Source organism: Prionailurus bengalensis, chromosome E1 (assembly GCF_016509475.1).
Source record: "Prionailurus bengalensis isolate Pbe53 chromosome E1, Fcat_Pben_1.1_paternal_pri, whole genome shotgun sequence".
Taxonomy (NCBI): domain Eukaryota; kingdom Metazoa; phylum Chordata; class Mammalia; order Carnivora; family Felidae; genus Prionailurus; species Prionailurus bengalensis.
This window is the reverse complement of record NC_057347.1, coordinates 28,123,908-28,151,547: the sequence shown is the minus strand read 5'-3', so window position 1 is coordinate 28,151,547 and position 27,640 is coordinate 28,123,908. Positions and strand designations below refer to the sequence as shown.

The 27,640-nt window shown below is 38.0% G+C and overlaps 1 protein-coding gene across 2 annotated transcripts in view; it reads right to left on the bottom strand.

The window, feature by feature from the left end:
* Positions 1 to 278: 278 nt before the first annotated feature.
* Positions 279 to 27,640, bottom strand: part of HSF5 (heat shock transcription factor 5) — a 50,203-nt gene continuing 22,841 nt past the window's right edge. For both annotated transcript variants that reach the window (XM_043583941.1, XM_043583939.1), the window contains exons 5-6: positions 26,952 to 27,129; positions 279 to 2,540 (exon numbers count right to left, since the gene is read on the bottom strand). In XM_043583941.1, coding sequence (XP_043439876.1) covers positions 2,470 to 2,540; positions 26,952 to 27,129 — 249 coding nt within the window. In that variant the 3' untranslated portion in view covers positions 279 to 2,469. The remainder of the gene's footprint in view (positions 2,541 to 26,951; positions 27,130 to 27,640) is intronic.

Here is a 27,640-nt window from a genome sequence, read left to right as displayed (position 1 = left end):
CCCTCCCTCCCACCCCCCATCAACCCTCAGTTTGTTCTCAGTTTTTAACAGTCTCTTATGCTTTGGCTCTCTTCCACTCTAACCTCTTTTTTTTTTTTCCTTCCTCTCCCCCATGGGTTTCAGTTAAGTTTCTCAGGATCCACATAAGAGTGAAACCATGTGGTATCTGTCTTTCTCTGTAATACATTATCTTTCAAATTTTGCTATTATTAACACTAGTCATAATGACTTAGTTTTGTATTGATCACCAGTTAAACAGTAAAAACAAGCAAGACAACTCCAGTTGAAACACTCACTTTATTGTTGACTGATTGAAATTTATTGTGCTTAAGGTGCTGAAATACTGAGGAGCTAGTCAGAAACCTTGTTAGTATGCGTCAGACCCTACTGGCCAATTCACACAAAGATTTTATTTTATCTTCTGACATTTTTCCCAAGTCAGCGATGATAGCTTTAGTTGATAGATAGCAGGCATGTGAGTATAACAGGAGATCCAGCTCCTTGGTCTGTTGTATTCACATATAAAAAAGTTTGGAAAGCTGATAAAGGCATTTCATTAATTAAGCCATGCCAAGGTTTCTGCTTGACATATGTTCCTCAAAGGATATTATCTCTTTCAACAGATACAAAGCTAAAAAGGCATATTAAGGGAAGGAATGTCACCTACACAGTTTGTCAGCTTCTCAACATGACAGAGAAAAGGCAAAGTTCCTTCATTTGGAAATTGGGTCTCCTCTTCACATACTCTGCCAAAATACATAGTCTGGCCAAAAGATGGAGGAGTCTTGATAATCTGTTCACCTTTCTTAAACCTTGCTAATAAAGATTAATAAATGCCCATCACGTGGACATCAACTAATCTAATCAGATGGACCAAACAGGTCACTTTTCAGAACCTACTTTCATATCTAAACTGAGTCACTGCAGACCAATACAGAACTCATCCTTTTCCAAAAAACTACTATCTCTGTTAACATGTCTATGGTTTGACATCATTGGGAAGGCACAATGCAATTTAAGAGATGAATTGTTACACCCACAATGACTAGCATAGTATTTATGTCATATCACTAAGTAAGTGCCTTTTCTTTTTAATTAGTTTCATATTCCTACACTTTCCTTTTGTTTCTGCAATTCTTATTAGGACAACCAAAGCAGAATCCAATAAGAAAGTTCTAGTCAGTGTAAAAGACTTTAAAATCATAAAGTTTCTTGCTATCACTAGATGAGCAAGTGAGGGATCAACCACAGAAAGTGGACACCCAAGATACCTCTCCTAAAAACCGGTCCCACAATCCTACTACTTGAATTTAGAATCCTGCAGAGGGGATAAAATAAAAATGTTATGGTATATCCCACTATCCAAAATTCTCTCAGAAGCTTAAACCAGACATAAACTATTACAAATGTCAGAGGTATAGCTTCTGTTAAATGACTGATCAGGTTTTCCCAAAATTTTGCACACAGTATATATAGATGAGAATTTACATGTACCAAATGTAAAAAATCTAAAGTAAGAAAACAGTGTTAAATCTCTTAATGTTTTTGTTCACACATTTCCCCTTCAAAATAAATATCTTACACATGCATCCTTTATCTTTCTATTGTGCAATCTTAATAAAAATATAAAGCTTTAAAACTTTTAACTCTACCAGCATTTATAAATATATTAAACAAATTAAAAAAATTTTAGAAGACATTTAAATAAGTGATATATAACAAAACCTTCTTACCATTTAATGTAATCGTATCGTATCGATAATGTATCGTTAAAATTAAAGAAAGATATGAAAATAGAAGAATGCTCCCATTAATATAAAACAATCAGGAGCTGTTAAGTGTGATGGATGGTCCAAGTCCAGGTGCCTCGCTTTTGAAACAGAATGTTGGGTTAGGAAGTAAGAGCATTTCCTGGTTAATCAGTTAGAAAATTAGCTCTTTCTCAGAGTTTCTTCCCTGGAATCCCTGACCCATTTAGACCTGCGATCTTGGTGACCTCACATGCCTTTGTTTCGCACAGTCTTCTCTAGAAGGATCACAGTGTGACTTGAAACAGATAGACTGAACTCCCCCTCTGGAATTGTGCTGACTAAAGTTTGAGAGTGGCAAGACAGCAAATCAACACACACACACACAGATTATTCTCCAGTACCATAGATGCAGCAGTTTTTAGATGCTTCTTGACTGTAACAGAAGGCCAGGACTTTCCATTTGAAAGGGATCTGGGTGCAAAAAAAAAAAAAAAGGCTGCTAGATGTTTAATAGTTTGTCAAGGTAAATAATCTGAACTGAAAAGCTGTAGTAAATACCAAAATCCCAATTCTCAATTAACAAAATTCTCAATTAACAAAACAAAAATACTTTTTTTTTCCTTAACAGAACTGAAAAACTCCGAACAGTGTGTCATGTGCAAGGCTAGTCTGCCCTCAGCTACAGCTAGTGCACAATGTCACGTATGTCCTCCATTCCTCACTCTTTTAATTCCTCCTCCTTTGGAAAGTGCTCCTGTTTGCAGGCCACGTCCACCAGCAGATGAAGATCTAGAAAGAAAGAAGATTTGTTTACTCACTCTTGGCCTCTCAGATTGGAGAGTTTGATAGACCAGTCTTCAGACAAGAAGAACAAGTTGCTCGTGGTTAAGTGTAGAATTGGTTCTAAAATTCTATGATCTCAGTTTTGGGACATTCCTGTATCTCTAAGGAACACAGATGCAGCCCAGTTGTTAACCCAGTGAGACCAAAAAGTGTACAGTTGCTATCTTTTCAATGATGCAGCTAAGCCTCTTTTCACTTCAACTGCTTTTTATTATAAGTGAAAAATTAAGGAAAAGTGTCAAAGTGATCAAAGTGAAATATACACACACAAATGAAAATTCATTTCTTTGATCCTATAAAGATGAGTGGGTGGGTGGGTTGTGGGAATATGAGAAAATAATGCCTTCAGAAACACAATGTTAAAATAAATAATCACTACTTTTCCAAAGTTGATTGACTCCATACAATTTCCCCTTACTGACAACACAGCTGATCTCTTGCAGAAGAAACACCTACCTGAACTGTCTGTAAAAAAGAAAGCATACCCTTCATGGAGGTCAAGAGACAAAAAGGGTCCACTAAGAATGGAAAGAACTAAAAAACTGAACTCTCAGCTCAAGTACTAGGTTTTGTAATACAAAGAGGCCATGTATGGGAGTAGAGCTAAATGGCCTGAGTAACACAGGCAGAAGTCAGAGGATCTTACTGTGGCTTCTAGACTCAAGCTAATTAGTTTACAACTTCCAGAGCAACATACAGACTTCTAGTTTATAATTTCTAGGGGAACCAACCTTTCTAGGTTTGTTTTGAAGCTTACGATTTTGCCATAGTAGCATTTGGGAATGAAATTAAACTAAACTATATAGCATAAGTCCTTTATTTCATTCTAGACACAGACTTTTGTCACTGTATTTCTAGAACACAGCCTCTGTGGGACTGATCCACAGACTGGGCAAGAGAGCTGATTCAACAAAATAATTCTACCACCATATTTGTGAAAATCCAGAAAGCATATGGAACAATAGCTAATTTTTGCCATATTTTGTAAAACGTAGATCAGTCACTAGGGGCAGGTCATCTCATCTGGTGAATTACACTACAACCTAACCATAAAGAACAAGCAATTTATCCAGATGAGCATCTTATAGTGGGAGAAAGGCCATAATTTTATCACTTAAAATTGGCTTCTTGTATATCCACGATCATAGCAGCATTATTCATAGTAGGCAAAAGGCAGAAGCAATCCAAGTGTCCAAGGACCGATGAACGGACACATAAAATGTGGTATATACATACATTGAAATATTATTTAGCTTTTAAAATTAGGAAATTCTGATACATGCTACAACATGGATAAACCTTGAAAATATTGTGCTAACTGAAATCAGTCAGTCACAAAAGGACAAATACTGCATAATTCCACTTATGTAAGTTACCGAGAGCAGTCACATGTATAGAGACAGAAAGTGGCATGGTGGTTGCCAGGGGCTGTTATGGGAGTTACTGTGCAACGGACAGTTTCAGTTTGGGTAGATGAAGAAGTTCTGGAAGTGGTTGGTGGTGATGGTTGTGCAACAAATGTGAATGGACTTAGTACCACTGAACTGTACACTTAAAAATGGTTAAAATGATAAATTTTATGATATGTATATTTTACCACAAAAGTCTTTCTTTAAAGTCTATATAATAACAAAAATAGTGATAGGTTATATTTATATAACATCTTTTTTTCCAAATAGTTTAAAGTGCATTATTATAAGGTCATCTAATTAATTCTGAGGCGTAAATTGATACTGGGAGCAAGAACCTCTACGCTAAGTCTACATGGTTATTAAGTAAAGCCAGTGGTTTCTAAACCTTGTTGCACATTGGAATCACCTGGAGGATCTTTTAAAAAATACTGATGCAGGGGCACCTCGGTGGCTCGGTATGTTAAGCATCTGACTTCGGCTCAGGTCATGATCTCACGGGTTGTGAGTTCCAGCCCCGTGTCAGGCTCTGTGCTGACAGCTCAGACCCTGGCGCCTGCTTCAGATTCTGTGTTTTCTTCTTTCTCTGTCCCTACCATGCTCGTGCTCTCTCTCTCTCTCTCTCTCTCTCCCAAAAATGAATAAACACTAAAAGATTTAAAATAAAAAAAATACTGATGCATAGGACTCCTACCCCCATACATTCTGATTTAATTGGTGTGGAGTGCTACTTAGGCATCAGGATCTCTAAAAGTCGACCAGAAGATGTAGGAGTAACACCTAATGATTATTCTCTAAACATCTCAGCTCCATATTGGGGGGGGGGGGGAGGGGGGGAAGGGGGAAGGACAGGCCAAATGGTAATAGAACATATTAAAATAAGACTTGGGAATATGAATAGACCCAGTTATAACCCAGCTTTGAAAGCAGAGTAGGAGTTCTTGATAATGACAAAGGTAAAGGCTATTAAAGCAACTACAGATTTCACATGGGGAGGTAAACTGAAAAACAGCAGCAACAAACTCCCTCTTTTTTTAAGTTTATTTTGAGAAAGAGAGAGACAGCACAAGGGAGGGGCAGAGAGAGAGAATCCCAAGCAGGTTCTGCACTGTTCAGAGGCCGACACGAAGCTCCATCTCATAATTTGTGAGATCATGACCTGAGCTGAAACCAAGAGTCAGAGGCTTAACCTATGAAGCCACCGAGGTGCCTCAAACCCTTTTTTTTTTTTAAATCAGTGAACAAATGTCATTCATTTCATTGCTTATTAAGACTTTACCATATTGATAGGTTCAAATAATGGACAAGAACACATCATAGATAGGCATGTTTAAAATAGAAATAGCCTGTGTGGCTCTTTAATAGCCTCAGAATTAGTTATGTAAAGTAGTGTGAACAACAAACCCTCTTAACCTTAATGATTGGGCTTTAAAATAGCACTTGGCACACAGTTTCTAATAATGAGCATCTAAACATAGTAATTTTATTAAAGTGAACTTCCTTCATTAGCACAGCTGCCAATCAAGGAGTTAAAAGAGTATAGAGACCAATAAAAATATGAAAAGACAGACTAGCCTGGTGCTACTAGAGGTTTATATGACTTCATTTAGAAGAGAAGCTTGCATACTCACCAGAGAAGGTAAGTATTTGGGGATCACAGTAGCTCAGTTGGTTTGAGAGTTGAAAGGCCTTGAGGGCCAAGAGCATTGCATCTACTTGTTTGGGAATGTTAATTCCTTCCAAGAGCACCCTCTAGGGCTTGGGGGTTATTATCTAAATGAAATCTCATCCATAATCCAATAGCTACAAAATGAGAAGTCCTTCCTTTAGGAATGAATAGAATTTTGCTTGTAAACCTTCAATTTCCCTTAACCAGAAAGTTAACATCCCATGAGAACATGAATGAGTGTAGCTTCTACTATAAAATTAATATTTGGGTATATTCAGTTTAGAGTGATATCATCAAAGAAATTGGAGGCGCATGACTGAATCTAATTTCCTTTACCTTTTGGTATTTTTGATCCAAAACGTATTTCCTTAAGTTAACTTGTGCTCAAAAAGCCTATGCAGAGAGGGGCTGAGGGAAGATGGCGGCGTAGGAGGACGCAGGGCTCACCGCGCGTCCTGCTGATCACTTAGATTCCACCTACACCTGCCTAACTAACCCAGAAAACCGCCAGAGGATTAGCAGAACGGAGTCTCCGGAGCCAAGCGCAGACAAGAGGCCCACGGAAGAGGGTAGGAAGGGCGGCGAGGCGGTGCGCGCTCCACGGACTGGCGGGAGGGAGCCGGGGTGGAGGGGCGGCTCGCGGGCCAAGCAGAGCCCCCGAGTCTGGCTTGCAAAAGCGGAGGGGCCTGACGGAGTGTGTTCCGACAGCAAGCGCGACTTAGCGTCTGGGAGGTCATAAGTTAACAGCTCTGCTCAGAGAGCGGGAAGGCTGGAGGACAAAGGGAGGGAGAGCTGCTGAGCCCCCGGACGACAGAGCTCAGTTTGGTGGGGAACAAAGGCGCTCGCCAGCGCCATCTCCCCCGCCCATCCCCCAGCCAAAATCCCAAAGGGAACCAGTTCCTGCCACGGAACTTGCTCGCTCCGTGCAAACACCCAACTCTGTGCTTCTGCGGAGCCAAACCTCCAGCAGCGGATCTGACTCCCTCCCGCTGCCACAGGGCCCCTCCTGAAGTGGATCACCTAAGGAGAAGCGAGCTAAGCCTGCCCCTCCTGCCCCCGTGCACCTTGCCTACCCACCCCAGCTAATACGCCAGATCCCCAGCATCACAAGCCTGGCAGGGTGCAAGTAGCCCAGACGGGCCACGCCACCCCACAGTGAATCCCGCCCCTAGGAGAGGGGAAGAGAAGGCACACACCAGTCTGACTGTGGCCCCAGCAGTGGGCTGGGGGCAGACATCAGGTCGGACTGCGGCCCCACTCACCAACTCCAGTTATACACCACAGCACAGGGGAAGTGCCCTGCAGGTCCTCACCACTCCAGGGACTATCCAAAATGACCAAGCAGAAGAATTCCCCTCAGAAGAATCTCCAGGAAATAACAACAGCTAATGAACTGATCAAAAAGGATTTAAATAATATAACAGAAAGTGAATTTAGAATAATAGTCATAAAATTAATCACTGGGCTTGAAAACAGTATAGAGGACAACAGAGAATCTCTTACTACAGAGATCAAGGGACTAAGGAACAGTCACGAGGAGCTGAAAAGCGCTTAAATGAAATGCAAAACAAAATGGAAACCACCACGGCTCGGATGGAAGAGGCAGAGGAGAGAATAGGTGAACTAGAAGATAAAGTTATGGAAAAAGAGGAAGCTGAGAGAAAGAGAGATAAAAAAATCCAGGAGTATGAGGGGAAAATTAGAGAACTAAGTGATACACTAAAAAGAAATAATATACGCATAATTGGTATCCCAGAGGAGGAAGAGAGAGGGAAAGATGCTGAAGGGGTACTTGAAGAAATTATAGCTGAGAACTTCCCTGAACTGCGGAAGGAAAAAGGCATTGAAATCCAAGAGGCACAGAGAACTCCCTTCAGACGTAACTTGAATCAATCTTCTGCACGACATATCATAGTGAAACTGGCAAAATACAAGGATAAAGAGAAAATTCTGAAAGCAGCAAGGGATAAACGTGCCCTCACATATAAAGGGAGACCTATAAGACTCGTGACTGATCTCTCTTTTGAAACTTGGCAGGCCAGAAAGAATTGGCACGATATCTTCAGCGTGCTAAACAGAAAAAATATGCAGCCGAGAATCCTTTATCCAGCAAGTCTGTCATTTAGAATAGAAGGAGAGATAAAGGTCTTCCCAAACAAACAAAAACTGAAGGAATTTGTCACCACTAAACCAGCCTTACAAGAGATCCTAAGGGGGATCCTGTGAGACAAAGTACCAGAGACATCACTACAAGCATAAAACATACAGACATCACAATGACTCTAAACCCGTATCTTTCTATAATAACACTGAATGTAAATGGATTAAATGCGCCAACCAAAAGACATAGGGTATCAGAATGGATAAAAAAACAAGACCCATCTATTTGCTGTCTACAAGAGACTCATTTTAGACCTGAGGACACCTTTAGATTGAGAGTGAGGGGATGGAGAACTATTTATCATGCTACTGGAAGCCAAAAGAAAGCTGGAGTAGCCAATACTTATGTCAGACAAACTAGACTATAAATTTTTTTTTTATTTTTTTTTCAATGTTTATTTATTTTTGGGACAGAGAGAGACAGAGCACGAATGGGGGAGGGGCAGAGAGAGAGGGAGACACAGAATCGGAAACAGGCTCCAGGCTCCGAGCCATCAGCCCAGAGCCTGACGCGGGGCTCGAACTCAAGGACCGCGAGATCGTGACCTGGCTGAAGTCGGACGCTTAACCGACTGCGCCATCCAGGCGCCCCTAGACTTTAAATTAAAGGCTGTAACAAGAGATGAAGAAGGGCATTATATAATAATTACAGGGTCCATCCATCAGGAAGAGCTAACAATTATAAATGTCTATGTGCCAAATACTGGAGCCCCCAAATATATAAAACAATTACTCATAAACATAAGCAACCTTATTGATAAGAATGTGGTAATTGCAGGGGACTTTAACACCCCACTTACAGAAATGGATAGATCATCTAGACACACGGTCAATAAAGAAACAAGGGCCCTGAATGATACATTGGATCAGATGGACTTGACAGATATATTTAGAACTCTGCATCCCAAAGCAACAGAATATACTTTCTTCTCGAGTGCACATGGAACATTCTCCAAGATAGATCATATACTGGGTCACAAAACAGCCCTTCATAAGTTTACAAGAATTGAAATTATACCATGCATACTTTCAGACCACAATGCTATGAAGCTTGAAATCAACCACAGGAAAAAGTCTGGAAAACCTCCAAAAGCATGGAGGTTACAGAACACCCTACTAACGAATGAGTGGGTCAACCAGGCAATTAGAGAAGAAATTAAAAAATATATGGAAACAAACGAAAATGAAAATACAACAATCCAAACGCTTTGGGACGCAGCGAAGGCAGTCCTGAGAGGAAAATACATTGCAATTCAGGCCTATCTCAAGAAACAAGAAAAATCCCAAATACAAAATCTAACAGCACACCTAAAGGAACTAGAAGCAGAACAGCAAAGGCAGCCTAAACCCAGCAGAAGAAGAGAAATAATAAAGATCAGAGCAGAAATAAACAATATAGAATCTAAAAAAACTGTAGAGCAGATCAACGAAACCAAGAGTTGGTTTTTTGAAAAAATAAACAAAATTGGTAAACCTCTAGCCAGGCTTCTCAAAAAGAAAAGGGAGATGACCCAAATAGATAAAATCATGAATGAAAATGGTTATTACAACCAATCCCTCAGAGATACAAACAATTATCAGGGAATACTATGAAAAATTATATGCCAACAAATTGGACAACCTGGAAGAAATGGACAAATTCCTAAACACCCACACTCTTCCAAAACTCAATCAGGAGGAAATAGAAAGCTTGAACAGACCCATAACCAGCGAAGAAATTGAATCGGTTATCAAAAATCTCCCAACAAATAAGAGTCCAGGACCAGATGGCTTCCCAGGGGAGTTCTACCAGACATTTAAAGCAGAGATAATACCTATCCTTCTCAAGCTATTCCAAGAAATAGAAAGGGAAGGAAAACTTCCAGACTCATTCTATGAAGCCAGTATTACTTTGATTCCTAAACCAGACAGAGACCCAGTAAAAAAAGAGAACTACAGGCCAATATCCCTGATGAATATGGATGCAAAAATTCTCAATAAGATACTAGCAAATCGAATTCAATGGCATATAAAAAGAATTATTCACCATGATCAAGTGGGATTCATTCCTGGACTGCAGGGCTGGTTCAACATTTGCAAATCAATCAACGTGATACATCACATTAACAAAAAAAAAAGAGAAGAACCATATGATCCTGTCAATCGATGCAGAAAAGGCCTTTGACAAAATCCAACACCCTTTCTTAATAAAAACCCTTGAGAAAGTCGGGATAGAAGGAACATACTTAAAGATCATAAAAGCCATTTATGAAAAGCCCACAGCTAATATCATCCTCAATGGGGAAAAACTGAGAGCTTTTTCCCTGAGATCAGGAACACGACAGGGATGCCCACTCTCACCGCTGTTGTTTAACATAGTGCTGGAAGTTCTAGCATCAGCAATCAGACAACAAAAGGAAATCAAAGGCATCAAAATTAGCAAAGATGAAGTCAAGCTTTCGCTTTTTGCAGATGACATGATATTATACATGGAAAATCCGATAGACTCCACCAAAAGTCTGCTAGAACTGATACATGAATTCAGCAAAGTTGCAGGATACAAAATCAATGTACAGAAATCAGTTGCATTCTTATACACTAACAATGAAGCAACAGAAAGACAAATAAAGAAACTGATCCCATTCACAATTGCACCAAGAAGCATAAAATACCTAGGAATAAATCTAACCAAAGATGTAAAAGAACTGTATGCTGAAAACTATAGAAAGCTTATGAAGGTAATTGAAGAAGATTTAAAGAAATGGAAAGACATTCCCTGCTCATGGATTGGAAGAATAAATATTGTCAAAATGTCAATACTACCCAAAGCTATCTACACATTCAATGCAATCCCAATCAAAATTGCACCAGCATTCTTCTCGAAACTAGAACAAGCCATCCTAAAATTCATATGGAACCACAAAAGGCCCCGAACAGCCAAAGTAATTAAGAAGAAGAAATCCAAAGCAGGAGGCATCACAATCCCAGACTTTAGCCTCTACTACAAAGCTGTAATCATCAAGACAGCATGGTATTGGCACAAAAACAGACACATAGACCAATGGAATAGAAGAGAAACCCCAGAACTAGACCCACAAACGTATGGCCAACTCATCTTTGACAAAGCAGGAAAGAACATCCAAATGGAAAAAAGACAGTCTCTTTAACAAATGGTGCTGGGAGAACTGGACAGCAACATGCAGAAGGTTGAAACTAGACCACTTTCTCACACCATTCACAAAAATAAACTCAAAATGGATAAAGGACCTGAATGTGAGACAGGAAACCATCAAAACCTTAGAGGAGAAAGCAGGAAAAGAGCTCTCTGACCTCAGCCGTAGCAATCTCTTACTCGACACATCCCCAAAGGCAAGGGAATTAAAAGCAAAAGTGAATTACTGGGACCTTATGAAGATAAAAAGCTTCTGCACAGCAAAGGAAACAACCAACAAAACTAAAAGGCAACCAACGGAATGGGAAAAGATATTTGCAAATGACATATCGGACAAAGGGCTAGTATCCAAAATCTATAAAGAGCTCACCAAACTCCACACCCGAAAAACAAATAACCCAGTGAAGAAATGGGCAGAAAACATGAATAGACACTTCTCTAAAGAAGACATCCGGATGGCCAACAGGCACATGAAAAGATGTTCAACGTCACTCCTTATCAGGGAAATACAAATCAAAACCACACTCAGATATCACCTCACGCCAGTCAGAGTGGCCAAAATGAACAAATCAGGAGACTATAGATGCTGGAGAGGATGTGGAGAAACGGGAACCCTCTTGCACTGTTGGTGGGAATGCAAATTGGTGCAGCCGCTCTGGAAAGCAGTGTGGAGGTTCCTCAGAAAATTAAAAATAGACCTACCCTATGACCCAGCAATAGCACTGCTAGGAATTTATCCAAGGGATACAGGAGTACTGATGCATAGGGGCACTTGTACCCCAATGTTTATAGCAGCACTCTCAACAATAGCCAAATTATGGAAAGAGCCTAAATGTCCATCAACTGATGAATGGATAAAGAAATTGTGGTTTATATGCACAATGGAATACTACGTGGCAATGAGAAAAAATGAAATATGGCCTTTTGTAGCAACGTGGATGGAACTAGAGAGTGTGATGCTAAGTGAAATAAGCCATACAGAGAAAGACAGATACCATATGGTTTCACTCTTATGTGGATCCTGAGAAACTTAACAGGAACCCATGGGGCAGGGGAAGGAAAAAAAAAAAAAAAAGAGGTTAGAGTGGGAGAGAGCCAAAGCATAAGAGACTGTTAAAAACTGAGAACAGGGGCGCCTGGGTGGCGCAGTCGGTTGAGCGTCCGACTTCAGCCAGGTCACGATCTCGCGCCGTCTGTGAGTTCGAGCCCCGCGTCGGGCTCTGGGCTGATGGCTCAGAGCCTGGAGCCTGTTTCCGATTCTGTGTCTCCCTCTCTCTCTTCCCCTCCCACGTTCATGCTCTGTCTCTCTCTGTCCCCAAAATAAATTAAAAAAAAAACGTTGAAAGAAAAAAAAATTAAAAAAAAAAACTGAGAACAAACTGAGGGTTGATGGGGGGTGGGAGGGAGGGGAGGGTGGGTGATGGGTATTGAGGAGGGCACCTTTTGGGATGAGCACTGGGTGTTGTATGGAAACCAATTTACAATAAATTTCATATATTAAAAAAAAAAAAGCCTATGCACAGCATGGCAAAGATTGTGACTGACCATCTCCTTCTAACAAAACACACATCTATTGAAATCAATACAATCTGGATTATTTAATCAACTTGTAGTCTATTTGAAAAAAAAAACAAAACCTCAAAGAAAGTTTGAAGTGTGACATGTTCCTACTTAAACATGGCAGACATCAGGGGCGCCTGGGTGGCGCAGTTGGTTAAGCGTCTGACTTCAGCCAGGTCACGATCTCGCGGTCCGTGAGTTCGAGCCCCGCGTCAGGCTCTGGGCTGATGGCTCAGAGCCTGGAGCCTGTTTCCGATTCTGTGTCTCCCTCTCCCTCTGCCCCTCCCCCGTTCATGCTCTGTCTCTCTGTCCCAAAAATAAATAAACGTTGAAAAAAAAAATTAAAAAAAAAAAACATGGCAGACATCTTCAAAATAACTCAGTTACAGAAGGGCACTGATAAATTCTGGAATATAGGATGCCCCTGTTCAATGAGATATTGAGCAACAAAATGACATCCAACAGTTAATGTTAGAATCATAGTATTTCAGAATTTGGAAGCAAAGGAGTCCTTAGAGGTGATTTCATGAAATTTCCTTATTTTTATCATAAATAATGTACTGTGAGAGTTGAAACCATACTGAGGGGAGATAGTCCTAATGATAGCGACAGTTGAAATTTAAGTGATACATTAGGGATTTTACCTTTGGTTTCTATCATTACTTCTTTAACCTTTTAGTATCAAAATAAAAAAACATGTGGTCATCTGTAAGAACTAAACTGAATACTAGTCAATTTGAGCCCTCCTCACAAGTACCTCCTTACTCTCTAACGGGCTTCTCTGGTCATCAAGGATCAGGGCTGTGAAAAGATCAGAAGCTAAGAACAAGAACTTTCTAACACAGGATGCAACAGACTGAATGTTTAACTCCCTGAAATTCATATGTTGAAACCTAACCCCACTGTGATGGGTGTTAGAAGCTGGACCTCTGGGAGGTGATTAGGTCATGACAGCGGAGCTTTATGAATGATATTAGTGCCCCTATAAAAGAGATCCCAGAGAGCTCCCTCATCCCTCCTGCCATGTGAGGCAGCTCAACTAAACTTCATTTATTATAGACACTGAAATGTGAATTTCATATCATCTTTATGTGACATGAAATATTCTTCTTTTGATTTTCCTCCAGCCATTTAAGATATGAAAACTATGGGACGCCTGGGTGGGTCGGTCAGTTAAGCATCCAACTTCGGCTCAGGTCATGATTTCACAGCTCGTGAGTTCAAGCCCTGTGTCAGGCTCTGTACTGATAGCTCAGAGCCTGGAGCCTGCTTTGGATTCTGTGTCTACCTCTCTCTGCCCCTTCCCCACCCGTGCTCTGTCTCTCTCTCTCTCAAAAATAAATAAAACATTAAAGAAAAAAAAGTTTTTTAAAAAGCATCCAACTTCAGCTCAGGTCACAGTTTGTGGGTTTGAGCCCTGAGTCGGTATCTGTGCTGACAGCTCAGAGCCTGGAGCCTGCTTTGGGTTCTGTGTCTCCCTCGCTCTCTGCCCCTCCCCTGCTCATGCTCTCTCTGTCTCAAAACAATAAATAAGCACTAAAAAAATTTTGAAATATGAAAACCATGCTTATGTTGCAGGTCATTTAAAAACAGGCAGTATGTTAGATTTGGTTCACAGGCCATAGTTTACCAACTTGTAACACTCACTAGGGCTATAATCAAGAGATTTTTAACCAAAACAGAAGATTTCATCAAACAGAATATTGTTATAATAGTTGTAAAAAAATTATCTTTTCTCCAAAGAAGATATACAGATGGCCAACAAGCGTATGAAAAGATGCTCAACATCACTAATCATTAGGGAAATGCGATCAAAACCACAATGAGATAACACTTCACACCTATGAGGATGGCCATAACAATAATAAAAGGGGGAAAATAACAAGTGCTAGCGAGGATATGAAAAAAATGGGAACCCTTCTACACTGCTGTAGGAAACGTAAATGCTAGAGCTTTTATGGAAAATAGTTTGGCCGATAGTTAAACATAGAATTACCATATGACCCAGCAATTCTACTCCTAGGTATATACCCAAAAGACTTGTAAACAGATACTCCACTACATGCACACATGTTCACAGCAGCACTATTCACAATAACCAAAAGGTAAGAACAGCCCAAATGTCTGTCAGCAGATGAATGGATAAATGAATTGTGGTATATATATACAATGTAATATTATTTTGCCATACAAAGAAAGTTCTGATACAAATGTTATGACACGGGTGAGCCTTGAAAACATTATGCTAAGTAAAATAAGCCAGACACAAAAGGTCACATATTACATGATTTCATGTATATGAAATATCCAGAAGGGGTAAATCCACAGAGACAGAACACAGATTGGAGGCTACCAAGAGCTTGGGGGAGTAGGAATTGGAAGTAATCGCTTAATGAATACGGGGTTTTCTTTAGGAGTGATGAAAATGTTTTGTAACTAGATAGAGGTAGAGGTTGCACAACATTGTGAATATACTAAATGCCACTGAATTTTGCACTTTAAAATGGTTAATTTTATGTTTTGTGAATTTTATCTAAAAATGTATATTTTCCGGGGCGCCTGGGTGGCTCAGTTGGTTAAGCTTCCGACTTCAGCTCAGGTCACGATCTCGTGGTCCGTGAGTTCGAGCCCCGCGTCGGGCTCTGGGCTGATGGCTCAGAGCCTGGAGCCTGCTTCCGATTCTGTGTCTCCCTCTCTCTCTGCCCCTCCCCTGTTCATGCTCTGTCTCTCTCTGTCTCAAAAATAAATAAACGTTAAAAAAAAATTTTAATGTATATTTTCCTATTAATTTGAAATGACCAGACAAAAAGAAGGGGAAAACAGAAAATAAATGGCTACAAAAAGTAAAATTCATAACCAAACATATCTTGGTTTTAAATGTCAGAACACAGGGGGCGCCTGGTTGAGTGTCCGACTTCCGCTCAGGTCATGGTTTCCGAGTTTGAGCTCTGCGCTGTTGGGTTCTGTGCTGACAGCTCAGAGCCTGGAGCATATTTCGGATTCTCTGTCTCCCTCTCTCTCTCTCTCTGCCCCTCTCCCACTTGTGCTGTCTCCTCTCTCAAAAATAAGTAAACATTAAAAAAATATAAAATAAATGTCAGAGCATAATAACGAGATATGGAATGACATCTTAGTAAGACATCCACAATTCTTGGTTCCAGAAGAATAGAACTATAGAGGACACGACTTGTCTCTATTGTACCTAGTATGGTACCAAGCCCTAGGCAATTGTTCAATAAGTACTTTTTAAAAGAAACCTGAGGAGTGCTTTGACTCCTCATATGTTCAAAACTTAACTTTTGGTGACTAACTAAAAGATTGCTCAGATAGAAAGTAGAATAGTGGCTTCCAGTGGCTTGGGGGTGAGCAAGAATAGGGAGTTATTATTTAATGAGTACACAGTTTCATTTTGCAAAATGAAAAGAGTTCTGGAGATGGATAGTGGTAATGGGAGCAAAACAATGTGAATGTACTTAATGCTACTGAACTATATACTTAAATATGGCTAAGATGGTAAACTGTATGTTATATATATTTTACCACATTTTTTTAAAAGATTGCTTTTTTTCCAAGGATTTTTTTTGAAGTACATCAGTAAGATTAAAGTGGGGTGGAAAAGCATGTCATTCATTCAACAAACACTGAGTGCCACAGCTAATGCTAATACTGTAGGTGCTGAGGATACATCATTTAACAAAAGAAAGGCCTTTCCCTCATGGAACTACCTGTAAAGAAGGGAGAAAAATAATAAATAGAAGGTTTTTCTAATACCAAAAGCCTTCTTCGTATCAGCTATGCTATACAGACTCTAACAGATAGTACATAAAACTTAAACTGACTTTGGTTAAGGTCTTTAATCCCATCGAACCTGATTTATAGCCATGTTTTCATAAGCCAACCATTAGGTTAAGTTCTATCAAGGTAGAATAATTTTGCACTTCATGAACTGTATTTCTGCTTACACTCTCATTACAAAAGCTAACTTTTTAGTAAAGAGGTTCTAGCTTAAGTAATTTACTCCTTGCCCCTAATAAATGGAAATGTGACCAGTTGTCATAATAATGCTAATATGTCACAACTCTTCTATTTCACAGCAAGAATTCAAGGCCAATTAAGACTCGGCTATCAACAACACTGACCAAAGGATAAGTCTTTACTTAAGGAAAAAAAGAAAATGAAGAGATAATAAAGATAATGTCCTAATTATTTTATCAGTTACACTTATAACCTTAATAGTGAAAGAGATGAAGTGATTATTTTAACAGTAGGCACCAGAGTTCCTCTTGGGCACGTAACTATCTCTGTAGAGACTATACTTGACAAGCTGTTTTGGTTGGAGAAAGTAAGGTCTCAAAGACATTAGGAAATAGAGGAAATATCTAACGTCTCTCCCTAAGGCACAGAAAAAAAGACCAGAGAAGAGAAGATACAGTGCTGGTACAAGTAAAGATGACAACATGGCAGAGGCCATAGTGATTAGTGACAAAGAAAGGTGAGAAAATGGCAAAGTGACTGACAGCCTTTTAAAAAGAAAGGTGGATAACATTCCATCTAAAATTATATGCAGTATTTTAAATGCAAACCCTTTTTACCTCCCCAAAACTTCAGAAAGGAGTTGAACACATACAAATGCCTAATGTAAATGCATGGGGAAAGGTTGGAACCAAAGGAAGAGGGCCAAGTTCTACATCTGGAACAGCATGGAGCAGATAAGAGAGAAGAGCTGTAGGAGGTGAGAAATGGATGACTTTGGAATTAAACAGAAACAGGAAATTTAAAACTAAAAGTCATTGTAAGCCCTAGAAATTCTAAAAAATCTTGGAAAAGCATTTTAGGTGGGGGATACAGTTAGCTTGAGTCAATCATATCTAAACCTTGAAGTCAGGTTAATAACCGGGATATAAATATTTTTTCAAAATATTCTTTTTAATTTCCCATTCCTATTATTTTGATGGTTTTAAATTTACACTGAAAGAATACTTTAAAATATTTAAACAATTTTTAGTATTTTTGGATTTTTTTTCAATTTTAAAAATCTATAAAAATACAAAAAGGGAGTAAAAATTTCCCATAATCCTACTATTGTGTATATTCATACACAAACTGAAAAGTAAAAAAGTACCTCTCTTCACCTCCAATTCTACTTTCCTAGAGGTAACCACTATTACATGAATCCATTTTATCATATACTGCTATACTTTTTTCTATAATTATATAGTATATACTTCCTTTTTTTCCTCTTAGAAAGGAGGCTGTCCTAGACATATTGTGCTGCAACTTGCCTCATCCACTTAACACATGTTATGAACACTTACTACCTTTCTAGGTAACAACATATCAAGCTAATTTTCTTAAATGGTTGCATAGTATTTCATTACATTAATTTTTTATAATTTATCTAGCTCCCTATTAGGCAATTATACTTTTTCCAAATTTGTGCTATCATACATGACACAACAGTGAACTCTGCCAGGACTGGAATTCCTGAGTCAAAGCACATGAGCATTTTAGTTATTTACAAATAATGCCAAATGCCCTCCAAAAGGCTATACAAATTTACATTCCAGTTACAGTGTATTAAGACGTTCCTTTTTCCCTAAACTTTTATCAAACCTGGATATTATCAACAGCTTAAGTTTTGCCAATCAAAAAAAACTCTTTTGGGTTGATTTAATTTGCATTTCTCTACTTGATTTCTCTGAGGGGTTCAACATCATTCTACAAGCATATTGGCCACTTTATTTCTTCCGACCTGCACATTAATATCATTTTCTTTACTTTTATTGGGTTGACTTTTTCTTATTGATTTGTAGGAGTTTTTATGTATGATGAATAGAATACTTTGTATTTTGTTGTAAATATTTTCTCTTAGTCCATGTAACAGAAACTTCTACTTGTCTCCTGATATTTATTCCTCCTTTAAATCATGGTGTTGTTTAACTAGGCAAATGGTCCCCAGGTAAAGACTACATTTCCAAGCTCCCCTTCAGCTAGTTTGACCATGTGACCAAGTTCTAGTCAAACTGATGAGAGCATAAGTGATGATTATGCTCATAAAAGGAAAGGATATTTATAGCAGCCTGCTGGCCAACATACTGATATAGTGGTGAGCCATTTTTAACCCTGCAACACCTGAGGGCTACCAGAGAGAGGTAAAGCTGCCACATCAGCTCTAGACAGCTTATCCTCAGAATATATCATAAGGGAAGAACAAACTTCTAAACTGTTTAAGCTACTAGTTTTTTGTTTTGTTACAGCAGCCTAACTTATACATGGACTAATATGGAATTTGGAATCTAGAAGTGAGGTACTGCTATTATTCAAATTAAAATACACGTTATGAGCTTGGTGGTCAGACAGCAGGTAATTATGACACTAGACACTAGCTAGAACACTGGTGATCTTTGTAGCCCATGTCAAAACATTTGATAAAATTGTTACTGTGATACCCTGGAAGACTGGCCACATGCAAAGTGAGCAAGTAACCATAAGGGAAAAGGCTGACAAAATTCACAGTGTTAGTTGTTTCTTGACACATTCAGCAACGTCCTAAAATAAGAGATGAACTCAGGCTAGAGGTAGCCAAAGCACACGCAAAGATAGAAGGGAATACTTCTCTGCCTGTAGTTGATAACCTATTGTCTAGAGATCAGCAATTTGGACTGTGCACCCAACCACTTCATTATCCCAACATGAAATAATAGTAAGAGGGCCTGAAGCTTTTCTCAAGTACTTCTGATAGACAATGGGAGAGAGCTCTGTGGCAAAGATCAGATTAAGAATATTTATCTTTCCAATGGAACCCATTCTTTTAGATGACCTCAATATAGGTTCCATTAGGTTGAATGAAAGGGATGAGCAAAGTACAGACAGTAAATCAAATACCAGACTTTTCAGGCTTAAAAACTACCTAAATAAGATCTCTGCTATAACTCACATTTGGAATGAACAAAGGCAAACAAATCAGTAGTCTACCTTTTTTTTTTTTTTTTTTTTTTTTAAGAATTGAAATGCCAGAGAAATAACAAACATGCCCTGCTAAGATATAGGACTGTTCAGCTTCTTTAGTAATCCTCACACCCTTTACACACTCTCTAACAAAATATAGGCAACAAAAACTGGACTGCTCCGAAACCATGTATATTCCAGGGGTGCCTAGCTGGCTCCATAAAGAATGTGACTCTTGATCTTGGGATTGTGAGTTCAAGCCCCATGTTGGGTGTAGAGATTATTTAAAAAATAATAAAATGTTAAAAAAAAAAAAGAAAAGAAATGTATATTCCCCAAGGACCACATGAACGTAATGATTTGTATGTATTGATAATGTGTTCCTTTTTATTGCTGAATATTATTCTGTTGTTGTATGGATACACTGTAATTTATATGTAATTCATAACTTGTGATGAGTGTATGCTTAATTTAATTTTTAAGAAACTGCCAAATGGTTTCCAAAAATGGTTACACTATTTTTATTCCCCACTAGCAGTGTATTAAGAGTTCTAGCTGCCTCATCAACGCTTGGTACGGTCTTGTTTTTTTCTTTAAAAATTTTAGCCATTCTAATGGGCAGGTAGTGATGTCTCCCTGTGACTCCCAATGACTTCCCTGATTATTTAACATGTTAAGCATTTCTTCATGTGTTTATTGACCACTTGTACCACTTAGTGGTATGTCTGTTCATATATTCCCCCCACTTTTGAATTGCACTGTAAGAGTTCTTTTTATATTCTAAATGTGTCCTTTGTTTTCACATATGTGTTGTCGATATTTTCTCCTAGACTTTGGCTTGTCTTTCCATTTTCTGAATGATGCCTTTCCAAGAGCAAAAGTTTTAAATTTTGATGAAATCCAATTTATCAATTTTTTCTTTATTGATCACGTTTTTGTGTTCTAAGACATCTTTGTCCGCTCCAAAGTAGCAAAGCCTTTCTGTTATTTTTCACCAAGCTTTGTATGTTTGAGTTTTATATTTAGGTTTGTTCACTCCAAAGTAGCAAAGGTTTTCTCCTTTTTTTTCAAGGAGTGTTATATATTTGGGTTTTATATTTAGATCTGTAATTCATTTTGAGTTAATTTTTAATTATGGTGTGAGGTATGGATCAACGCTAATTTTTGTTGAAAAGACTTACCTTTCTCTACTGCATTGCCCTGGCACCATTGTTGAAAACCAATTGACCACAGGGGCGCCTGGGTGGCTCAGTGGGTTAAGTGTCCGACTTCGGCTCAGGTCACGATCTCACAGTTGGTGAGTTTGAGCCCCGCATCGGGCTCTGGGCTGACAGCTCGGGGCCTGGAGCCTGTTTCAGATTCTGTGTCTCCCTGTCTCTCTGACCCTCCCCCGTTCATGCTCTGTCTCTCTCTGTCTCAAAAATAAATAAACGTTAAAAAAAAAAATTTAGAAAATCAACTGACCACATATGTGTGGATCTATTTCTGGACTATTTTGTTTCATTCACAAATAGAAAAGATATGTCTATCTTTTCACCAATATCAAACAATTTTCATTACTGTGACTTTGTGGTAAGTCTTAAAATCAGATAAAATCTCCTTTGAAAATTGCTTTGTTAACTCTATAACCTTTGTATTTCCTTTTTTTTTTTTAATTTTTTTTAATGTTTTATTTATTTTTTGAGAGAGAGACAGAGAGACAGTGCGATCAGGGGAAGAACAGAGAGAGAGGGAGACACAGAATCCGAAGCAGGCTCCAGGCTCCGAGCTGTCAGCACAGAGCCCGACGCGGGGCTCGATCTCACGGACTGCGAGATCATGACCTGAGCCGAAGTCGGCCGCTTAACCGACTGAGCCACCCAGGCGCCCCTGTATTTCCTTTTAAATCTCAGAATCAGATTATAATATTTAAAAAAGTCTACTGGAGGGGCGCCTGGGTGGCTCAGTTGGTTAAGCGGCCGACTTCGGCTCAGGTCATGATCTCGCAGTCCGTGAGATCGAGCCCCGCGTCGGGCTCTGTGCTGACAGCTCGGAGCCTGGAGCCTGCTTCGGATTCTGTGTCTCCCTCTCTCTCTGTTCTTCCCCTGATCGCACTGTCTCTCTGTCTCTCTCTCAAAAAATAAATAATTAAAAAAAAAAAACTAAAAAAAAAAAGTCTACTGGAATTTTGATTGAGATTGCACTGAATTTATAGATCAGTTTAGAGAGAGCTGTCACTTTAACAATGTTGGATCTTCTTATCCATGAATATGGCATATCTTTCCACTTTATTTATGTCTTCTTTTATTTCTTTCAGCAAAATTTATAGTTTTCAATGTAGAGGTCTTGGACATCTTTGGTTCAACCTATTCCTAGGTATCTTAGGATTTTGGTTTTACTGTAAATGTTTGGTATTTTAATTTCATTTTCCAATTGTGTGCTGCTAGTTTATTAAAATACAATTGCTTTTTATATATCAATCTTATGTCCTAAAACCTTGCTAAATTCATTTATTTGTTCTGTTGTAGATTCCCTAGATTTTTTTTATATAAGTAATCATATCATCAACAGATACTTTTACTTCTTTCTTTTCAATTTTTATGCCTTTTATTTATTTTTCTTTCCTATTGCAATGGCTAGGCCCACCAGTATAATACTGAATATGTAAGTGGTGACTGTAGGCATCCTTGCCTTGTTCCCAGTCTCTAAAGTATAAAGTTTGGTTTTCACCATTAATTATGATCTTTGCCATACATATTTTATAGGTGCTATTTATCAGTTTGAGGAATTTTCTACTATTCCTATTTTGTTGAGAGTTTTTATTATGAATAAGTACTGACTTTTGTCAAGTGTTTTCCCTGCATCTTTTAAAATCATCGTAGAGTTTTTCTCCTTTATTCTGTTAATATAGCAAATAACATTGTTTAACATTTGAAAATCAATCAAGCCTTGCATTCCTCAGATAAATTCTATTTGGTTGTAGAGTATTATCCTTTTTAAATATTGTTGGACTCAATTTACTATTTTGTTAATGATTTTTGCATCTATATTCAAGAGGATTAATTGGTCTATAATTTTTGTTCTTATTTTGAGGAAATTTTTTAATAACCAATTCAACTTCTTTAATAGAAGTGTGTGAATTTTGGTAAGTTATATTTTTCAAAAAATGTGTCTATTCCATTTGTATTCATTGATGTAAGACTGTCCACAGTATTCTCTTATTCCTTTAATATCCATAAATTCTGAGGTGGCAATCTCTTTCTTTTTTTTTTAAGTTTTATTTATTTAAGTAGCCTCTACAACTCAATGTGGGGCCTGAACTTATGACCACGAGATCAAGAGTCACATGCTCCACCAACTGAGCCAGCCAGGCACCCTGGTAATCTCTTTCTCATTCTTTTTTTTTTTTTTTTTTTTTTTAATGTTTGTTTCTTTTGAGAGAGACAGAGAGGGCCCACACAAGTAGGGGAGGGGCAGACAGAGAGAGAAAGACACAATTAGAAGCAGGCGCTAGGCTCTGAGCTGTCAGTGCAGAGCCTGATGTGGGGTTTGATCTCACGAACTGTGAGATCATGACCTGACCCAAAATTGGATGTTTAGACACCAAAGCCACCCAGGTGCCCCTCTTTTTCATTCTTGATAGTTATGATTTGGGTTCTCTTTTTTCTTGATCAGTCTAGCTAGAGGCTTGTCAACTTTGTTGATCTTTCCAAAGAGCCAGTTTTATATTTGTTAATTTTCTCAATTGTTTTCTATTTCATTGATTTCTATTCTTATTTTATCATTTCCTTCCTCATGTTTACTTTGGGTTTACTTTCCTCTTTTTTTTTTTTCCTAGTTTCTTATATTGAAACTTCAGGTCATTGATTTTAGATCTTACTTCTTTTCTAATATTAGCTAATATTTTCTAATATTAAAATTTCTAATTTAATTTAATATTAAAGCTACACACTTCATGCTAACATTGTTTTATTTTTTTAAGTTTTTAAAAAATGTTGATTTATTTATTTTGAGAGAGAAAGAGAGAGTACGAGCAGGTGTGGGGCAGAGAGAGAATGAGAGAGAATCCCAAGCAGGCTTTGCACCATCAGCTCAGAGCCCCACATGGGGCTTGAACTCATGAACCACGAGATCATGATTTGAGCCAAAATCAAGAGTCCGATGCTCAACCAACTGAGCCACCCAGGCACCCGGCTAACATTGTTTTAGATGCATCTCACAAACTGATATATTTTCATTGTCACTCAGTTCCAAATATTTTCTAATTTTTCTTGAGATTTTGTTTTTGAGTTATGGTTTAGAAGTATGTCACTGTATTTCTGGATATTGGAGGTTTCCCTGGTTACTTTACTGTCATTGATTTCTAATTTACTTCTGTTATATTAAGAGAATACACTTTGTATTACTGTAATTCTTGTAAATTTATTGAGACTTGTTTTATGGCCCAGTATACGACATCTCTTGGTGAATGTACTATGTGCACTTGAAAATAATGCATATTCTGTAGTTGTTGGATGCAGTGTTCTATAAATGCCAATTAAATCAAGGTGGCTGATTATGTTGTTCAGATCTCCTATGTCTTTACTAATATTTTGCCTAGTTATTCTATCAATTACTTAGACGGTGTATTAAAATATCCTACTATATTGGGGCATTGCCTGTTTTTCCTTTTGTCAATTTTTGTTTCATACATTTTGAGGCCCTATTACTACACAAAAACACATTTATAATTGATATGCTTCACTGATTAACTGTCCACCATTATGAAGCAGACTCTCTTTATAATACTCTGTCTTAAAGGCTGTTTTATCTGATATTTAAAAATAACCATACCAGGCTTCTCATACTTCCTGTTTGCATATTATATCTTTCCCCATACACTTACTTTTAACCTATGTGTCTCCTATAGTCAGTCTATTGTAGGAGTTTGCTCTTTTATCCACTTTAGCAATTTCTGCCTTTGAATTAAAGTTTTTAAAACCATTTACATATAATCATTGTATTGGTTGAATTTGGGTCAACCATTGTATTATTTGTTTTCTCCTTGTCTTCTTTATTTTTCCTTCCTTCCCCCTTTCCTGCCTTCTTTTGGATTATTTCTATTGTGTTGGTGATTATCCTAGAAACTACAGTACCTACTCTTGATTCATCAAAGCCCATATTAATCAATACCTCCACCTCAGTTTCCTTCTGCCTGAAGAACACCCTGTAGAGGTGTCTGGGTGACTCAGTCAGTTAAGTGTCCAACTCTTGGTTTTGACTCGGGTCACCATCTCATGGTTCATGGGTTTGAGTCCCACTTTGAGCCCTGTGTCGGGACCCACACTGTCAGCACAGAGCCCGCTTTGGGTCCTCTCTCTCCCTCTCTCTGCCCCTCCCCTACTTGCTCTCTCTCTCTTTCTCAGAAGAAAAAAAAAACTTAAAAAAAAAAGAACACCCAGTTGAATTTCCTTTAGTGTTGATCTGGTGTGGCACATGCGCTCAATTTTGTGTTTATCTGAAAATGTCTTCATTGGCTTGCCTTCATTCTTGAATGATCATTTTCGTGGGTAGAGACTTCTGAGGTTGCAGTTTTCTTTCAGTATATTAAAATGTGATTCTACCCTTTTCTGGCTTCCATTATTGCTGTTCAGAAAGAAGCTGTTAGTTTAATTCAGATGTTGGCAAATTATGACCACTGGGTTAAACTGGGCCCTGCACCTGTTTTTGTAAATATAGCTTCACTGGAACATCACCATAACTGTTCATCTACATATTCTCTATGGCTGGTTTTGTGCTACAAGGGCAGAACTGAGAGGTTAAACAGATCATATGGTACTAGCATAAAGAGAGACAAATAGACCAATGGCTAGAATAGAGAAACCAGAAACAAATGCTTACTTATATGATCAGATGATCTTTCACTAAGACACCAAGATCACTCAATGAGGAAAGGACCATCTCTTCAACAAACGGTGTTGGGAAAACTGTATATCCACATGCAAAAGCATGAAGTTGGACCCTTATCTTACATCATATACAAAAAGTAACTCAAAATGGATTAAAGACCTAAATGTAAGACCTAAACTGTAAAACTCCTAGAATAAAACACAGAGGAAAAACTTCATGACATTGGACTTAGCAATGATCTCTTGGAAATGACACCAAAAGCATAAGCAACAAAAGCAAAACAAAACAAAATCCAAAACAAAACAAAAACAAAAAACAAATTGGAGTACATCAAATTTTAAAACTTTTATGTTTTGACACAGTCCTTTATGTAAGGACACAGTCAACAGAGTGATTGTGAGTAGAATATTAGCTACATTAGTTAATGTGTGACCTTGAACAAGTTATTAATCCTCTCCAAGCCTAAACTTCGCAATCTTCAAAATGATGACAATACCACTTTCATTAAGTTTGGTTATGGCATTAAAAATGGGTATGCACAAATATTAGTTCCTGTCCTTTTCTAAATCACCTTCAAAGTCTATGCCATTGTTTTAAACATCTCCAGTGGTAAGGAATCTTAATCTCTTAATCTTTTATCATGGATTGGACCATATATATTCAACTAAAAGTGACAGTACAAGCTAAGTCCAATGAATAAGAGTAGTGATCGGGATAGTTCTTTGCCTAAAAGGTGTTTTGCAGAAAGAACCCTATGAGTCTGAGCAAGATCTTGATCATATCACTATTAGTTTACTTTCTGGAGAAATTCTCAAATAATTTCTCAATATTTTTTAAATTTTTATGGCTAAAATGATTGTTTGACCTGATTAATTCTACCTGGATTGCATGCCTCTGACATGCATACAATTTGAGAATATTAAAGCTGGCCATTAAAGACTCTGATGACTTGTTTTTGAATCACATAAAGAAACATGTCTTATTAGATGTTACTATTTTCTTAAAAAATGGTTTTGTCCAATTGCCTTACAAACAATAGAACCAACTCTATGTGCCTAAAACAATCATTAATTTTGGGTTCCTATAAATTACAGGAAAAACAATGCCACTGCAAAAGCCACTCTTGATACTATTATCATAATGTGTTCAGGATAATGTTATTAATGACTATCTAATTCTTTACTGCTACAATTTTAAGTATATTCCCTCTTATCCTACAGTCTGCTAATAAGAGAACAAGTACATCAATAATTACAAAGTCTTTGGCATCTGAAGCAGTGATTAAATCACCCTTCATCTTTGCCTTCTCCAAGTTAAATAACCCAAATTCCTGTGTTTTTACTTAATATGTTCTAGGTCTTCAAAAGCTCAAATTTTTACATGCAATATTAGGAAAATAACTTTTACATACTTTATAAGGACAATTAAGAACACATATAGAGTTAAAATTACAGTTATGTAAAAAAGCAATGTGATAAGTATCATACAATTATGAATAAAAAAAATGAAGGCTCAGAAAAAAAAACTGTCATTCATACATTTATTTTACACCATGGTTCTAATTCTAGTATTCTGAGCACAGTAATCCTTACCAGGGGACTTTCCTTGCTGCGAGTTGCTTCTTCGCTCTCTGTATCTGGCTGGAGTGGATAAACCTGTGTCTTTACTAGGCTTGCTAGCAGGGCCCATTTCTGAAATGAGGAATCCCATCTGTTCTGAAGGCAAGATATTCTCAGGTGGATTGGCCTGGCATTTTATACTGGCATCCACCTAAAATATTAAACCCACTAATTATTATGAATTTCCCTCAAATATCTACTAAAAGTTAAGATAGTTTATCAGAGGAGTTCTATTATTGACACATGATACAACAAACATGTTTGTAAAGGCTTTTCATTCTTATGAATGATACCACGTTTAATTTTGTTGAGCTAATCTGAATATTCATTAGTAAGATATCTATTTCCCTATACACAAACCACTGAAATGTATATGGAGTTAAAACATTTACTTATGATCAGAGGAAGATTAACCATGAAGCTTGTTGATTTTTTTTTTTTTTTGGTACAATTCACACACACACACAAATTTACAACTGGTTAAGACCACTATCTTTTTCCATTCTAGTATCTCTTCCATCAGATTTCCACCCCCATTGGTAACATTGAGATGGTCATAGGCATAATCCTGTTAGATAATGTCAGTGGAGCTGAGGACACTTTATTCTACTAATTTTGTATTCTTTGTCTTAGAGAAGCCCTCAAAATTGTATAAGCTTCAA